General features: G+C 34.2%; 2 protein-coding genes across 3 annotated transcripts in view; one reads left to right on the top strand and one right to left on the bottom strand.

Moving 5' to 3' along the window:
- The window catches only part of LOC126970296 (mucin-4-like), a 148711-nt gene that overhangs the window by 74640 nt on the left and 56743 nt on the right, over positions 1 to 17328 (bottom strand). The gene's annotated exons all lie outside the window — the stretch shown is intronic.
- LOC126970712 (probable palmitoyltransferase ZDHHC24) lies at positions 4721 to 6459 on the top strand. The gene has a single exon (XM_050816808.1). The coding sequence runs from the start codon at positions 4770 to 4772 to the stop codon at positions 5580 to 5582; it is 813 nt and encodes a 270-aa protein (XP_050672765.1). The 5' UTR covers positions 4721 to 4769; the 3' UTR covers positions 5583 to 6459.

Raw genomic sequence — 17328 nt, 5'->3', positions numbered from 1 at the left:
ATACCCCTAAATATATTTTTTTAAGTTTTTTTTTAACATTTTTTTTATTTTTATTTTAGTATGATTCAGCATTAAAAAATACACACAACTTCAAATTTCCACCCTTCTACGATCATCACCTATTTTTGTATCGCGATTTTAACATTATTCTATTCCATCCACAGATACGCTATATTCGATTGCCTTGCAACTCTATTGAGTTGCAAGAATAATTGTAGTACGATAAATTTTAAGTACTTTTTTTATTACTTTAACTGGCGTTCGCTGTGTCAGCTATTATTTTATATATTTTACAATTAGATACCCCAATTTTAAATAACACTCGTAGTTAAAAATAATTATAAGTGAAAATTAATGTAGTTAATAGTTTTGTATGCATTCAATATGCAGTGAACGTAACTAACCCGTCACGCTCGGGTAACATCATATAAGATTTCACTTTTTTCTTTAGATACATAATAGTCACCTATAGTACATATGCATCTACACGTAATTTATTTGTTATTCAATGTTTTATTTTTGAAACAAAATATAATCTAACAATTTTATGAACCGTACCTTCTTGCTTTCTGTGATAGAGTTCCATCCTAGATTAAGCATTGGTCTCACTCACTACCTAAGAATAATAGCTTTTCTTTATCACGGCAACTATTAGATGCTTGTGTGCGTGGCATCTTGACACTCAATGGCATGTTTCAAATTTAGTAACACACGCTTAGTATTATTTTACATTGAAATTAATAAAATATAAAATACTTACTGATGATATGTGATCCCAGTGTCTTTTTTTATTTCTTGTGGTATTATTTTTACAAAGTTTTACTACGCAACCCGGCATTTTAATTTCAATTATTAGCAAAGTTAAACAGAACATGTGGCACGTCAACGTCACACATTGTTCGAAACTGGCTCGCGTACGCACTTATCATTAGTTTTTTTTTTAAAGAAAAGTAAGGGTTGAGACGAGCAAGACGTTTAGCTGTTGGTTATTGATACGCCCTGCCCATACAATGCAAAGCCGCTCGGCATTCTTGAAATACCCAAAAATTCTGAGCTGCACTAAAAACTGCGGTCGTCACCTTGAGACATAAGATGTCAAGTCTCATTTGCCCTGTTATTAAGGTTTACACATTACTGCTTCACGGCACAAATAGGCGCCGTTGTGGTACCCACAGTCTAGCCGGCATCCTGTGCAAAGGAGCCTCCCACTGGTAAATAACTTGTTAGTTACCGCACTTTATGTCCACGCCTACGCGGTATCTAGTTGGAGCGCAGCGAAGACCAATCCTTAATCTAAGAGTTGCAGAATACTGGTGCGATGGAACAAGACTCTATTATATGACATGATTCATTAGTCATTGTGCTGTACAGATTAATAATTATTATAATGCTGGAATACCTCATTAGCACAAATTTGTAAATATTGACTGGAATCAGAATAAATATTTATACAAATAAATAAAATAATGTTTTTATATGAATTTGTCAATAATATATCAAGAATTACTTCGTAAAATATGCACCCTGCTGTCGTAATGAAATTGTTTCACAGCAGAACTGTCAAACCGTGCGTCAATAAATTCTCTCATAGAGATTATGTATGGACACATCAAAGGAAAAAAAATCTTGTTTTTATTTAATTCCGAGCTATTTATTCACCTTTTAAACGTTCTCTGGACGGAAGAATTTGTGGAACAAATAATTAAAGACCTAAATTTTCCAAATCGGTCCAGCCGTTCTCGAGTTTTAGCGAGACTAACGAACAGCAATTCATTTTTATATATATAGATTTAATAAAACTCAGTTAAGCATCTATACAAATTGATTTATGGCATATTCTCAATACCTTATTAAATTAGCTTTAGTGTTTTCAGATACCATTTAACACAATGAGAACGATGAATAACAATCTAATCTGCAATCTGGATTATGCAATCGAAGACGGGAAATTGGACGTTATTAGAACGTAGTAAGTGTGATTATGGCTCGTGCAATTATATCGATCTTACAAATAAATTATTTGAATGACCCACTTAGTAAGATAATTCTCTTCAGCGAAAGGCAAATTGCTTTTTGAAGCAATATTGCTAACAAGGATTTCAGGCAGATTGCGAAGTACTCGAATATGATGAAGATAGCTTGAAATTGTCTAACGGCCGTTCCCAATAATCAGTCTATCTTCTTCTTGAAATAAAAATTGTAACTATCGTTGACTTTTCTGTCCCAATAGACTTATCGACCGCGACAGTAACTAACCTTATCCGTACACGCTGCACTGTCTATCAATGGGATGACGTATAATAGCTTACCTTTAATTGCAAATCACGCGTCCCAAAATATAAGGCGGTAAGAATGACTTATCGAGTATATTGGGACAGCTTCAGATTATTGTCAGCTAATTACTGACAGTAGAAGGTAGTAATTTATCTCTATCTGTAGATAGTATATTTTGAATGGCCGTAATAGTAAATCTTATATCAGGGATAAGTAATGATATTAGGTTAGTCTAGCTCAGTAGCAACGACTAGCTAGTTCGCTAGCAATGATAGTATACTATTTTAACTTCAAAAAACGTAACAATTTTTTTCGATTTGACAGTGACATCTCAATTCAATTTCCTAATAAGCTAATATTGGGGTTGAGCAGGTTATCAATTGTAAAGTAGATCCTGTAGATGAAGCCACAACCTGAGAGTTGAACATAGCATACAAGATTTGACGATACGTCACTCAAACGGTTAGCTCAGTTGCACTCGCACGGAACGCGAGAGGTCGTGGGTTCGAGTCCCGCATCGTTCATAAAATTTTGTTTTCAAATTTAATTTGTGTAGTATAATATTAATGATAGAGTAATGATATAGTAATGAAAGAACAATCATAGTTTAATAAAAGGCATAAAACAAAATTTAAGCCATTGTTTAATATATAAAAAAAATAATGTATTAAATTATCATCATTTCAGCCAGAAAGACGTCCACTGCTGGACAAAAGCGTCCCCCAAACAACGCTGGAAATCTTGACCAGATCGTCGGTCCATCTTGTGCCTACCAACATTACGCCTCCCGGTACATGGTCGCCATTAAACCATTACATAATAATACCTACATAATAAACAGAATTATGTTTATATCGCAGTCTGTAGGCAAAAAAGAAGCTGATACCGTTATTTCTTTAAACTGCCAAATTTACTCTGTGACCACAGAGTAGGTACTTTTAGTTTTACTTGCTCTGTGACATATGGCGTCTGGATGGTTATATATATATAATATAATGAATTAAAATAATATTATTTTAATAATATACCGCATAGTTCCAATATATTATTTTATTTTTGAAACATAATGATGACGAATCTTTCTTGAGTTTCTTGCGCATGTTCTTCTCTGAGGCAGTCTATTTTGAATAGGTAGTGCAAACACTACGTCAACGTCAAAACGTTCAATAAGTTGTTTTGAATCCTATTTTTGACCGACTTCAAAAAAGGAGGAGGTTCTCAATTCGTCGGTATGTTTTGTTTTATGTGTGTTACCTCAAAACTTTCGGCTGGGTGACCAATATATAATTAATTAAAATATTTTTCCAAAAATAACAATAATTGTAACTAGAGTCAGATTTATTAATTAGATTGTATAAAAATACGCAATTCTTTTAATACCTTTTAGTGCATATTATATCTATTGTTTTGGAATAGTGTTTTTTAAGTCGTTTTTTTTTGTTAAATTTTTTTTTTGAATAAGAATATTTGAATTGGAATTGGAATGAATAAATGCAGTATCAACAAATTTTGCAAATACTCGTATCATGTAGATTTAATACAGTCAGTTTAAGAGCGTTTTGAAACAAACAATCCCAATAAAATCGAGTTGGCAGAAAATGATTGTAGAACGAGTTGATATTAATATACCTGGCACATTTTTCACTTTAAGAGGTTCAGTAACAGTGAAGGGCAGGAGATATCAAATGCCAACTTCGTGCCGGTAGGGCGCCCGCGCCGGTAACGGTAGCGAGAGTCGCAAGCAACTTGCAAACAACACAAATACAGCCTTTGTTTTTAAATTATACAATTTTGGTGGTTGTTACCAATTTTGATTAATAATTGTTCATGAGAATTAAGTTGTATATCTTATATCAGTAATAAATCAAATCAGTAATTTGTTTTTGATAATTCAAACCAAATCAAATTTTCCACTAGATTTTTTATAGGAATAGGTCAAATTCAAACCCTAAAATTGCAACGCACTGTTCTAAAACGAATTTTATGTATGTATAAGTAACCGGGTGTTAAGTTAAATCAATCGCGTGATCAACTCTATCATGGTGTTCTAGACACAAGCTGTACCTTAGAGCTATACTGTAGTAGTTTAGCTGCTGTAGCTTTATAAGGCTAGCGAAACTCTCTAAGAAAAAAGCGTTGCACTTGATTGTATGAAACGTGTAGTCATTGATAGATTGACAGGTGACGGATATAATCTTGTCAAAAAGGAGGTAGCCGAAATCCATTACTTTATAAGCAACTGTTCGATTTCAAACATAGCCGGACTATACTTCGTGGCCAATCGCGATACTGTAATTACTTCTATATCAAACTTATGTTAATGACTGCACGTTTCATACTCAACTAAATTTCAATTTTTACTAAGGCAGTCTCGCCTCTTATTACGTAGTATTTACATCCTCTTTGATGTAAATGAAATCTGTCATTGTTGTCAAAATCCTTTCATAAATGTGGATCATAAAAATTAGTATTATTAATGAATTGAAAGAAAAATTATGGCTTTATTTGGTATTAGTTTGTCACAACTTTACGAGAAGTTAATATGTTATACGATAATATTCGTGATCACGCCATGTTTCTTCATATTTGAAATGATAATCGTTCGACCAGTCATAGTGAAACACTACAATATGTGTTGGTGCAAAGATTTGTTCCACGTCTGCTGTGCCACCTTCTGCTTCATCAATGTGATCGGGAATATGATCCTGGGCATCATAACTGATACAAGCTTCACTCAAAACCTGCAAATAGAGTGTGGCAGCTACTGCGAACATTGCAAGATGAACCGGCCATCGATAGCGTGGCATTGTAAGGTGTGCAACGTCTGTATCCTACGCAGAGACCATCACTGTTTCTTCTTCTCCCGTTGCATTGGATTGTACAACCGAAGATACTTCGTCTTATATCTCGTTTACATAGTATCATCACTGATGTACGCAACAATTTATAACTACTACTACATTGCAACTAAACTGGGTGACTATCATTTGTCGATTTCAATACTTCGATTTTCAATTCCGTATATGACGTGCCTTATTAATGAACCGGCGGATATCAAGGACCTGTATGTGCTATTCTTGATGTTGAACGTTGGTTTAGTTCTGTGGTGTACTTTACTCTTGTTATTTCACTTGAGAAACACCCTCACAGGTCTGACGGCTCGAGAATATAAACAAAAGAGAAAACTTAATTTGACAACACTGAAAGAAAACTTAAGGAGTGTATTTGGGGCGAGGTGGTATTTTGCAATTTTCTGGCCGTTAGTAGATAGTCCGATTCCTGATGAATACATAACAAAAAGTCTCTAAAATTGTTGTAATTAAGTTTATTCTGCAATTCATTGTATAAACCTTTAGATTAAGGATTGATTTCTCTCTCCAAGGTGCTCCAACTAGATACCGCACTACCTAAGAACAATAGCTTTTTTATTACGGCAACTATTACAAGCTTGTGTGCATCTTTAAAATTACATTACATTGAAATTAATAAAATACAAAATACTTACTGATGATAATATGTAATCTCACTGTCTTTTTTATTTCTTGTTGTTTTAATTTTACAAAGTTTTACCACGCAACCCGTCATTTTAGTTTCAATTATTAGCAAAGTTTAACAGAACATGTGGCACGTCAACGTCACACATTGTTCGAGACTGGCTCGAGTAGGCTTAGGCGTAGTATTAGTTGCTTTATGTCTCAAGGTGACAAGCGCAATTTGTAGTGCCGCTCCGAAATTGTAATGAATTGTAATGGGCAGGGCGTATCAATTACCATTACTTGAACGTCCTAATCGCCTCGTCCCTTATTTTCATAAATAAATAAAAACTTAAGCAATCGTCACGTTTATGTGTAATGTGTGAAACGTTCCTTATATGGCACGATCGTGATGCAAGAGAAACTGTGTCGTAGACGTGTTATGGAGCTTAAAAGTTAATGATAAATAATTGTAAAAGCTCTTGAGCCTTTCATTGTAATGACATTAAGAGCGTTCGTAATGAAACAAATAATTGATCCAGCTTCGGTCCACGAAACATTGATGATAATAATGACAGTAAAATGACGTAGATATTGTATGTTACAAGGAGGGTTAATTCGTACCTCTGAAATAAAATATTGCATTTAATTAATAAAATTGAAAAGACAGTCCGTTCAGTTGCCTTGATATCACTATAGAACGAACGTAAAATATAGATACAGCAGAACCAAACCCTGTCGAGACTTTTTTTCTGAGGACCTCGAGGCAGCATCAAATTGAAATACATGCAACGGCGTGAAGCTATTATATAATAAAGCCTCTTAATATAAGTGTTACTTATATAAAATAATATATACATACGTGAAAGTCAAAATTTTAGTTTAATACTGCTCATGACCCTATAATCATAAAACTACGAGTAATCGGGTCTCACAGAAATCTTAATATACATAAATACAGTGTCCTGATGTTTATTTCCAGTGAACTTCTAAACTAATGAACGGATTTCAATGGGGATTTTATGGAGTGTGCTTTAGTCCAACTTGAGAGATAGGACAGTTTTTAATTCGATTTGGGAACCATAATTATTTTATCTCCAAAATGTCTACACTTTCTATGAGAGAATTTATTGATGCACGGTGTGACAGTTCTGTTGTGAATTAATTTTATTATAACAACAGGGAGCATACTTTACGGAATAATTCTTAATGCTATAAAATATAATTGACAAATTCATTAAAAGCAGTATTTTATTTATTATGTACAGAACAACGACTGTCGGAACCGCTAGTTAAGTTATAATTGTTGAAGAGATCATTGTAGCTAATTTAATTTAAAGAAATGGTTCAAGTTTGAATGACTTTGAAAAGTTTATAATCAACTGCAAAAGTGACATTGCTCAACCGACAGATGGCCGTTGGGGCAGTAAAGTCTTCGAATGACAACCACGTACCGGAAAACGCAGTGTTGATAGGCCCCCCACAAGATGGACCGACGATTCGGTCAAGATTGCCGGAATACGGTGGATGAGGGCAGCACAGGAGCGATCATCGTGGAAATCTTTAGGCGAGGCCATTGTCCAGCAGTGGACGTCTACTGGCTGATCATGTTGATGATGTGAATCGTTCCATCGAGTCAGATGCTCGTCATTAAAATAATCTTTATCGATGACCAACATATTTTTGTATGTCGCTCAGTTCAAATTCACTCTAATTAATTTTAAATGACTACAAATTACGACTCAGCGATAACTCAGTTATACAACTGCACGTCGCGGCAACTCTTTCCCCTCACTGATACAGCACAAACATTTAATAATTTTATAGAACTAGGTCTAAGGGCGACACGCAATATCGCTAGACTAGACTAGAATAGATTAAAAATATGTTCGAATTTTTGGATTATAAGTGCTTGAACGCATTACGGATTTTCCTTGCGGATGAAAATCCACGTAGGTACTAAGTGTCAACTTGCACGCACTACGGTAAAAATTCCGCGCGATTTGAGTCATTTTGTACTCATTTCTCAGCCGAGACGCATGTAAATAGTAATAAGAATATTAAAAAAAAAAACTAAAAAACACGCTTTGGTTAAAAATATAATAGTTGAAATTTAAAATGAAAAACATTTCGTGCATCATCGAAGACAGATGAAAAAATTATATGAATTAACGAAACGACTTATTGTGTAAATTGAAAAATGGAATAATTTTATCAAATTAATGTATTGTCATCGGTCCTCGATAAATCTACGGAGTTTGAACGAAATTTGGCCGTTTAAATTGGGTCAAAATCGCGCCCAAATGATTCGGTTGAAAACAAACAAACATACATACAGGTGAAGCTAATAAAAAGCGTGTAAAAATGAGTTAATTACTTGTTACGATACCACGACTATTAACTGCTGTACCTATTTTGTTGAATTTAGTTAGTACTATAGAGAAAGATGGTCTCAGCAATACGGTATTTTATTTATGAAAATAAGGTACGAGACGAGCAGGAAGTTCAGCTGATGGTAATTGATACGCCCACCCCATTACAATGCATTGCCGCTCAGGATTCTTGAAAAGCCCAAAAATTCTGAGCGGCAATACAATTGCGCTCATCACCTTGAGACATAAGATGTTAAGTCTCATTTGCCCAGTAATTTCACTAGCTACGGCGCCCTTCAGACCGAAACACAGTAGTGTTGCTACTATGCAAAGGAGCCTTCCACTGGTAGTATAAGGTGTCTCTTTAGTCTGTGAAATAAAACAAAATCAATAAAAACCAGCCAAGTGCGAGTCGTACAAGTTATAAAGATGTTAATACTTTCCTATAACTTTTCTCTCATTTAATTATACAATTAATAATATTACAATTATTAATATTAACAGCGTTCAATAGCTAGGTTAATTACAGCGTGTGATTTCTAAAACATGTTTTCTACAGGAAAACGTTTAAAATACGGGAAGTTTACCGCTGTTTAGTGAATTTATTATGATATGAATAAATTTAACCTGTTCCATCGTATTAATGGTTCGTAGTAAAATAACGGAGATGGATATTGCATACTATTATCGATTCTATTAGCAATTTGTCAAAGTTGGGTTTTATTAACTAACGCCCCCTTATACATATTGTGAACCTTGAAAACTGGTATTTTATACACAACTTCTGTTATGATTCTGAATAAAATTTACGCAGTGTGTAAGAATGTTTTAGTATTTGTACCAGGAGGAAACTGTTAATCTTATATTATCCTGAATATTAATTGATGGCTAATTGGTGAAACACGGTACTGTGGAAAATCTAATATATAAAATTCTCGTGTCGCGGTGTTTGTAGTTAAACTCCTTCTCACTGAACTGATTCTCATGAAATTTTGAGTAATATGCACTCAAAATTTGGTAGGTCAATGGTGGTCAAAGGTAGATGCAATATGGGTAGGTCTGAGAATCGGACATCTATTTTTCATCTCCCTAAATGTTAAGGGTGGTCTATGCCAAATTTATTTTTTTATTTTTTTATTTCTTTGATTATGAGTCAGCATTAGAAAATACATACAACTTAAAATTTTCACCCATCTACGATCAACAGTTACTTTTGTATCGCGATTTTAATATCGGCAATACAACGTTTGCTGGGTCAGCTAGTATATTATAAAAATCTATCTAAGGAATCATTAAGCGAAAAATTTAAAGAAATAAACATTTTGACTGTTGCTTCTCAATATATTATTGATAATGTTCTATGTGTTCGGAAATTGCTAGAAACTCATAATGTTAACACGAGGAACAAATCTAAACTTGTTATGCCTACTACTCGGTTAAGTCGAGTTAGAAAGTCTTCTATTGGGCGATGTATATGCTTTTCAATATAATCCCAGAAAAAATACAAAACAAATGTGTTACCTAAATTGGTGGTTGGTGGGAAAGGTTTTATTTTATAACATAAACGATTTTTTTAATGATACCACAGACTGGGAATTAAGCGGATACCCTCAGGCTCTTTAATTATAAATGTTTATTGTACGATATGTAATATATTGTAATCCATATTTTTATAAATAAAAAGCCCGCTGAGTTTCTTGCACCCGTTTTTCTCAGGTCTGCGGCAGTCTATTTTCAATGGGTGGTGGTTGTTGACGTTCAATAAGCGATTTTGAATTCTACACTGGCCTGCAAAAGTAAGTATCACACTTTTCAAATTAATTTTTTTCTTAACTATAGAAGGTAGAGATTTAAGACTAAAAACGTTTTGTTGCAAATTTTATAGGCTTTAATATTCTTAGAAACTAAAATTATACATTAGTAACATGTTTAACTTAAAAAAGATAAAACAATGAAAATAGACATTTTTAGTTTGGTGTAAAAAAATACAACTAAAATGTATTACATGTTATTTAATTTTTAATAACTGGTATTGCCTCCTCGAGCTCTGATTACAGCTTCGAGCCGGTTTGGCATACTGAACACTAGGTTTTGGAGCCGATGTTGGGGAATATTCTCCCATTCTTCAACCGGGGCCTGCTTTAGTGCCCTGAGGGTAGTAGGTGGTGGTCTGCGATTTCTGACTAGCCTCCCAAGCTCATCCCAGGCGTGTTCAATCGGGTTGAGATCAGGACTTCTTGATGGCCAAGCCATCACGCTGATACCGACCTCCTGAATATACTCTTGTACGATATGAGCCGTGTGTGGCCGGGCATTATCATGCATCAGCATCGATCCATCACCCATATTTGGTAAATACGGCCCTGCATACTCATTGAGAATCTCTTGAGCATATCTTTGCCCAGTGAGGGTGCCATTTTCTATGGCTACTAGCTCTGTGCGACCTTCTGAAGATATGCCAGCCCATACATGTACACAGCCTCCACCGTATTGGACTCTTTCTGAGATGCTTGAAGGTATCGCTCACCAGGTCGCCTGTAAACACTTCGCCTTCCATCAGAAGTGTAAAGGGAGAATCGAGACTCATCTGCAAACAAAATTCTTGACCATTCTTCTTCATCCTACTGCATGTGTTCACGGGCGTATCGCAGTCTCGCTACTCGATGCTGTCTCTCGAGTTTTGGGCCACTCGCTGGTCTTCGGGGTTTCAAATTTGCTTCAGCAAGTCTTCTTCTCACTATACTGTCACTAATGTAGTCCCTCCGGGTCTGCCATTACAAGGTCTCCTCAGATGGTGTCCAGTCTCTTCGTACCTTCGCTTTACCTTCTGGACCGTTCGTACCGTCACACCCACCATTCTTGCAGTACGACGCATACTGATGCCTAGTTCCAGAAAAATGATTCTAGCACATTTTTCAACTGAAAGAGGCATGATAAATAAATGTTATGTGCTTTTTAGCATAAATTTTTAAAACAAGACCCATCGATCTTGAAAAAAATTTAAAACAGACAGAAAAATGTGAATGGTAAAATTGTAATTCGGAAACGTCCACTTTGAAAATGGAATGGTTTTGTTTTTTAAGTTTTTTTTCAGCCAATTCTTAAAAGAAGGTTACCGACTATAAAGTTTTTATGTACAAAATTAAACTCTCTTTGGAGTCCTTTTTATTTTGAAAGTATATCTTGTGAACTTAAAACGTTATCCTAATTTTAAAAAGTGTGATACTTACTTTTGAAGGCCAGTGTATTTTGAATAAAAATATTTGAATGTGAAAATTGAATATCGAACGAATTTGTACAAAATTGTTAATAATACTTATATAGATTTAATAATAACTTTGACAATATTTAATGATAGTTTGCGCTATGTACAAACCCTCGCCTCTCTATAAAGCTATAAGTCAAGTCTCAGATGCCTCTTCGGTCTGTAAGTCTCGGAAAAAGGAGGAAAATACGTTTATACTCCTGCTTTTTGGAAGCCGGTGAAAACGATTCATTTCTATGAATATATTCGCTGTTTCAAAAATTTTTTGTACCTACATACCTGCATACGTTGTATATTATTCCCAGCTATACCGTGTTTCAATATAAGACGATATGTCATAAGATATTTACCTGAAATTAAAATAAAAATATATTATTATCAAAATTGTTAGTTTCCTGTTAGTTAGCGTAGAGAAAGAAAGAGCTTTACGTATTACGACATTTCAAATTGAGCCTTCAGGCGACCGGGCTTCGTATCGCATAACGGTACACCATAGATCGTTTTGTGATGCGTTACGACATAGTTTTATTGTTTTGGATACGGTGAGATGATTCCACTAAATATCCTATTCATAAAAACATTTGTGTATCTGAATGGTAGGTCTCTTGCAGTAAATAATTTAAAATATATTCTATAATTACAAATGTGTTATTTTACAAAAAGATATTAAATAAAATACTAGTAATATACATAAATATTATATAAAAAAGGGTATGCGTGCCGTGGTTTTACATTAATTTAAAAAAAAAGATAAATTTATTCACATTTCCATTAATAATAGGCCTAGGCTTAGACATAGTTTTTTTTTAATATGTTATGAACTGAACGTATGAACTGCGGACGTTTCCAGAAGCTAATTATAGCTTGTATTGATTGCGATACAAATATTTTATAATCTAATTAAGTTGTCAGATTTGAATAACAATAGAATGACAGAAGTGTTAAAAAATATTGAAGACAATGTTGCAACACTCGCTGAGTCACTGTGGTGTGTTCTGTGGGACTGGATGTGGCTCTTATGTAACAATAGCATAGTTCACAGACTCTATAAGCGACGACCATCCGTGAGTTATGTCACAGACAGCATTGTTCGGATCACTCATAGAGTATATAACACTAATGGCCTAAGAAATAAACTTGGTACTAGGATGCCGCAGTCGCTCGTCGTACCACTTCGCTACGGCGTATATTTGAGCGAAGCGAGGTAAACTAAGTCTGTGTACAAAAACAAAACAAAATTAATCCAAACAAAAACAATAAAAAGAATCTTTTGGAATTTGGCGCCATATTTAAACATGAGGAATTAGCGCCTTATTTGGTCACATGAGAAACTTGTGCTGATTTGCAAATTCATTAACTAAGAACCTGGCAGTCGAATCACTCTCGATTGATAGCAGTGTTACAAGTAAAACTTAATGTGATTTGATCAATTGGCTCAATTTTTAAAAAAATATAAATAGCGCGTGCTAATTTAGAATAATTTGTGAATCATGTTTGTTTTTAATTATAATAATTGAATCAAGTCGAAATTCAAAGAAGAAAGTCGAAAGCTTTCTATGAGTTCAAAATTTTTTAAAATCGGTCCAGAAATGTCCGAGAAACAATTTAACACAGAAATCAATTGGAGTCACCCGGTGGGAGCTTCGCTCAATAAAGTTATGCCTGAGACGAAACCATTATTATGTATATATATTATTATTATTCAGCCGGAGCATCCACTCCTGGACAAAGGCCTCCCCCAAAAAACGAGAACAAAGCAAGATAACTCCAATAACTATCATTGTTAGTTGTGGATCGACAAAATGTTGACAACACTGTCAATTTTGAAGTTTTCCTTTAATAAAACAATCATAAGCAAAATGTCTATTTTTTATACAATTTGCATATCTTGGTTTGTTCGATATTTACAAAACAAAAAAAAGCGCTCATAAAGGCCACCTCATATGAGATATTGCTCTCATCTCGTGTCTTGGGTTCACCTTGGTACACCTTAGGTTTGCCAACTTTTACTACATGAAATAGAGTATTACTGATTACAAAGTAGAAAATAAATGTACTTAATTTTCAAATATATAAGACCGCTTTAAATTGCGCTCTTTTTTAACCTCCGGTTCCTTGTAAAAACTTACATCTAGATAAAATCGGATATAATTTGTCTTTGTACTAAAGCAGTTACTGAGATATAGGCCAGTGATATAGCTTCGTGGGTTTACTAATAGGGTCTCGTTTCGTTCTGATTGCGAAACGTCGGCTCTCAGAAGTACTACTGGCTAGAACCAATAAAACTTAAAATTTTATCATTTTTAGCATAGAGCTATAATTTAATTAATAACTGGACCTAACACATGTTCAAGAAATAAAACACATACGCAAGTCAAGACGTAGTAATTCACAAGCACACAAACACACACGCACTCACAAAATGTAAATCTAGTAAGTAACTTCTACAATAGTATTATTATAACATAACTAAGTTCTATAGATTTTGTGATGTATTAAATAAATAAATAAATACATCCGCGTATCTATCAGAAGTCATCAAATAATTTAAATTCACTATATTAAATAAACCTAATTTTAAACCTTGAAAATATTCGTTTCGTAAAATCTTTCGCGCGTCAATAAAGAGTCAATATTCTATTGTGTACTATTGACAGTTACGAGTTGTGAAGCAAAAAAGACAGAGGTACTACAATGCTTCATGAATTATTGCCTATTATTGTTATATTACTGTTATATCACCAATGATCAAGCTAGAGTGAGTTCAGTGGGTCATTTGGTACAGTCTGCTGATGTCAAAGCAGGCGTGACAAGCACTGAAGTGGTACGACAGTGTACGACCGCTCTCAATACAAATTACTTTTTGTAATCTATTAGTGTAAGAGCCATTGTTGGTTTTATTGCATTTGTTTTGTTTTCAGTTTAGGCAACGGAAAGAAAAAGGTTTGAATAGGAGTATATATATTTAATACATCATTTCAACGACTGTCTTAATAATTTTCGATCAGGCCACGTGTCCTGACGCGAGTTTAACATTTTATACCCATTTCAAGAAAAGTGCTCAGCACCGCTAAAAAGTTTTCACTTCGAAATTCCGAAAACCATCCTGTTTTATTATATTCAGTTTATCAGAGATGAGTTTCTTAATTTTATATTAATTGTAAACTTTAAGACAAAAGCTGTTCTCGCCAGATTTTTGTCGCTAAATATTTGATTTGTATTTGAAATTAATTATTTCAAATATCGCTTCGTGTAGTTTGAAAATATCAAATATGTGAGAAAAATATATATTTTTTGATATAATTAATATGGTTGCATATTTCGCCTACAATTTGGGCGAATAGATCACCTGATGTTGAATCTTGAAATATTGCAGTGTTTTAACCTGGCAGTAGAAGAGTACCGACGTGTGATCTACCGTGACGCAGACGGCTTGGAGTGGACGTGACGCGTGACACCAATAAACAACATAAGAGACGCTTGCTCATGACACACCCTCGCAATACACACTGTTCTCGACATAGTCACGAATATAATCAGTAGATCAAAAGTTATAAATTGTAAAGATTTCTTGAAAATAATTTTAAGTACTTTTGAAATTTAACAAATTCTTTAAATAGGACGAAATAATATATAACATAGACACTAGAAAGTAATACACAGTCTTGGAATGAATCCAAGGACGAAGGAACACCACAATATCATCTCGCTGATGATCTTTATATATTTATAGGACCTAGACGATTCGGCATTTTAGTGTTGATTATAGGTTTGTTTTTTTTTAATGGAGATACTAACAAGATCTGTCCCTGGTGGTAAGTGATACCACATTACAATGCAGTGCAGTTTGGGATTATTAAAGAGCCAATGATTCGACACGGTATCACAATTCCGTTCGTCACTTTGAGACATGTTGTTAAGTTCATAGGTGCGCTACGTCTCTTTAGAACCAAAACATTGCTAGGCAGCTAATGCACGCAGCAGAAGATGGCGTGAATTAATTATGTTTAATTTCACTTTCACAACGGCCCCTATTTCTGGCGTGAAGCAGTAATGTGTAAGCATTACTGTGTTTCGGTCTGAAAGGCGCCGTAGCTAGTGAAATTACTGTTCAAATGAGACTTAACATCTTTTATCTCAAGGTGACGAGTGCAATTGAAGTGCCGCTCATAATTTTAGGGTGTTCAAAAATCCTGAGCGGCACTGCATTGTAATGGGCAGGGCGTATCAATTAACATAAGCTGAACATCCTACTCGCCTCGTCCGATTATGTTAATACATAAAAAACATTATGTGAATTAAGTATATTAATAAATTGGCTTAAATTAAGTACTACAGATTCTAAAAAAAAATTATTCGAGTTTTTCTTGTCTGCACATCTTTTTCTTTACCGGGCATACATAAAATTCGATTAGTTCTAAATTCATTCGAATTGTTTTGTATGAAATATACTTAACAACAACAGCAAAAGTAATCTGTCTCGCTGGCGCAACGTTAGCAATTAAGACATGCTGTGCCTGAGCTCTCGGGTTCTATCCTCGGGTTTTACAAAGTGGTGTTTGGTTTTTCTGTGAGGAAATCGTCTAGAATAGTGCCCGTTATACGACACTGAAATGAAATAAAATTATTTATTTTGCTTTGGAATAGGGTATGTCCGGATTTTAAATATTGCAATGTGTCCTCTATCCAGCTTAAATAAAAAGCATGCAAAAACTTAACACTTATTTAAATATTCATCAAAACTATAAAAAATATTTTCAAGTAGCCATTTAAAAAGTCTTAGTATAAACATTTTTTTTGACAGTATTTTCAAGTTTTGGCTGGGCTGAGTGAGATATATGGATGTATAATTAGTATTAAACAAAACAATTATTTACCAATTTACTGAAAAAACCTTCATATCACGTATAACCAGAAGAACATTATCATTTCCTTAAAATCATACCTCAGATTATAAAAGCCATTATGGTTTCCGCGTAGTTGCAACCATTTAATAGATACATTAATCATTCGCTAAGAGCGGGTTAACTCGCGTCAATCAATTAGAGCCGTTCGTCGAATAAGAGCTGACAGTTCATTATGATGAATGTACAAAACGCGCACATCACTGCTCATTACTTAATTATTGTTAGTAATTAATTGTGTTTGGGTGAAGGTCGTCCACTGAATGTAACGTAAATCCCTAATTATAGTATAAATGGAATGTAAGTTTGTTGGTTACGCTTTTACGCAAGAGCTATTGAACCGATTTTGATGAAATTTGGTACAGTGATAGACTGGATCTTGAGAAAGCACATAGACTACATTGTTTTCCGGAAAAATCCACGTCAATAACCAGACTATACTATACCAATAGTATGTTTAGTTTGCCATAGCAATCTTCATCTCAATAAAATAAATAATATAATATGTTGGTAATGGGAGCGAAAACGGAAACCGGAACTGGAATAGGACATGAGATAATCGTTAATTCCAACCTTTTTTTTATTTTTAAAAACCCTTAGATAAAGGGTTTTTAACCGCGAACGAAGTTGCGGGCATAAGCTAGTGCGTAAATAAATTTGTTATACAAAGAACACGACTCTTACTTCTTAAGGTTTCTTAAATGCTCCTTTTAATAACTAAAACCATGTGCATCTTAATGTTTATCATAGATACTGTTAAGTATGAAGAAACTTGTCAACTTGGACAAGCTGAAGTTTAATTCATAATTTATAATTCATACCTAAAGATATATACTAAAAAAATAAAGAGATAAGGGAAGGAATGATAGAAAAATAAGTTCCTTGCAACAAGTTCTTTCATTTGACATAATATAACACAGTGGAACTAAATAATTCGTGTTTGGTGTGTTTGGGTCATTTTGTATAAATTCACAAATATATCCGGTACAGGAACGTGAGGAAGTCTTTACTTCCATCACTGTAAGATAAGTATAAATTAA

This window comes from Leptidea sinapis, chromosome 1, assembly GCF_905404315.1.
Source record: "Leptidea sinapis chromosome 1, ilLepSina1.1, whole genome shotgun sequence".
Lineage (NCBI taxonomy): Eukaryota > Metazoa > Arthropoda > Insecta > Lepidoptera > Pieridae > Leptidea > Leptidea sinapis.
This window is presented reverse-complemented; position numbering and strand designations above follow the sequence as displayed.

Coding starts and splice junctions, on each gene's coding strand:
- LOC126970712 (XM_050816808.1), top strand. CDS start 4,770: ATGGCTTTATTTGGTATTAGTTTGTCACAACTTTACGAGAAGTTAATA.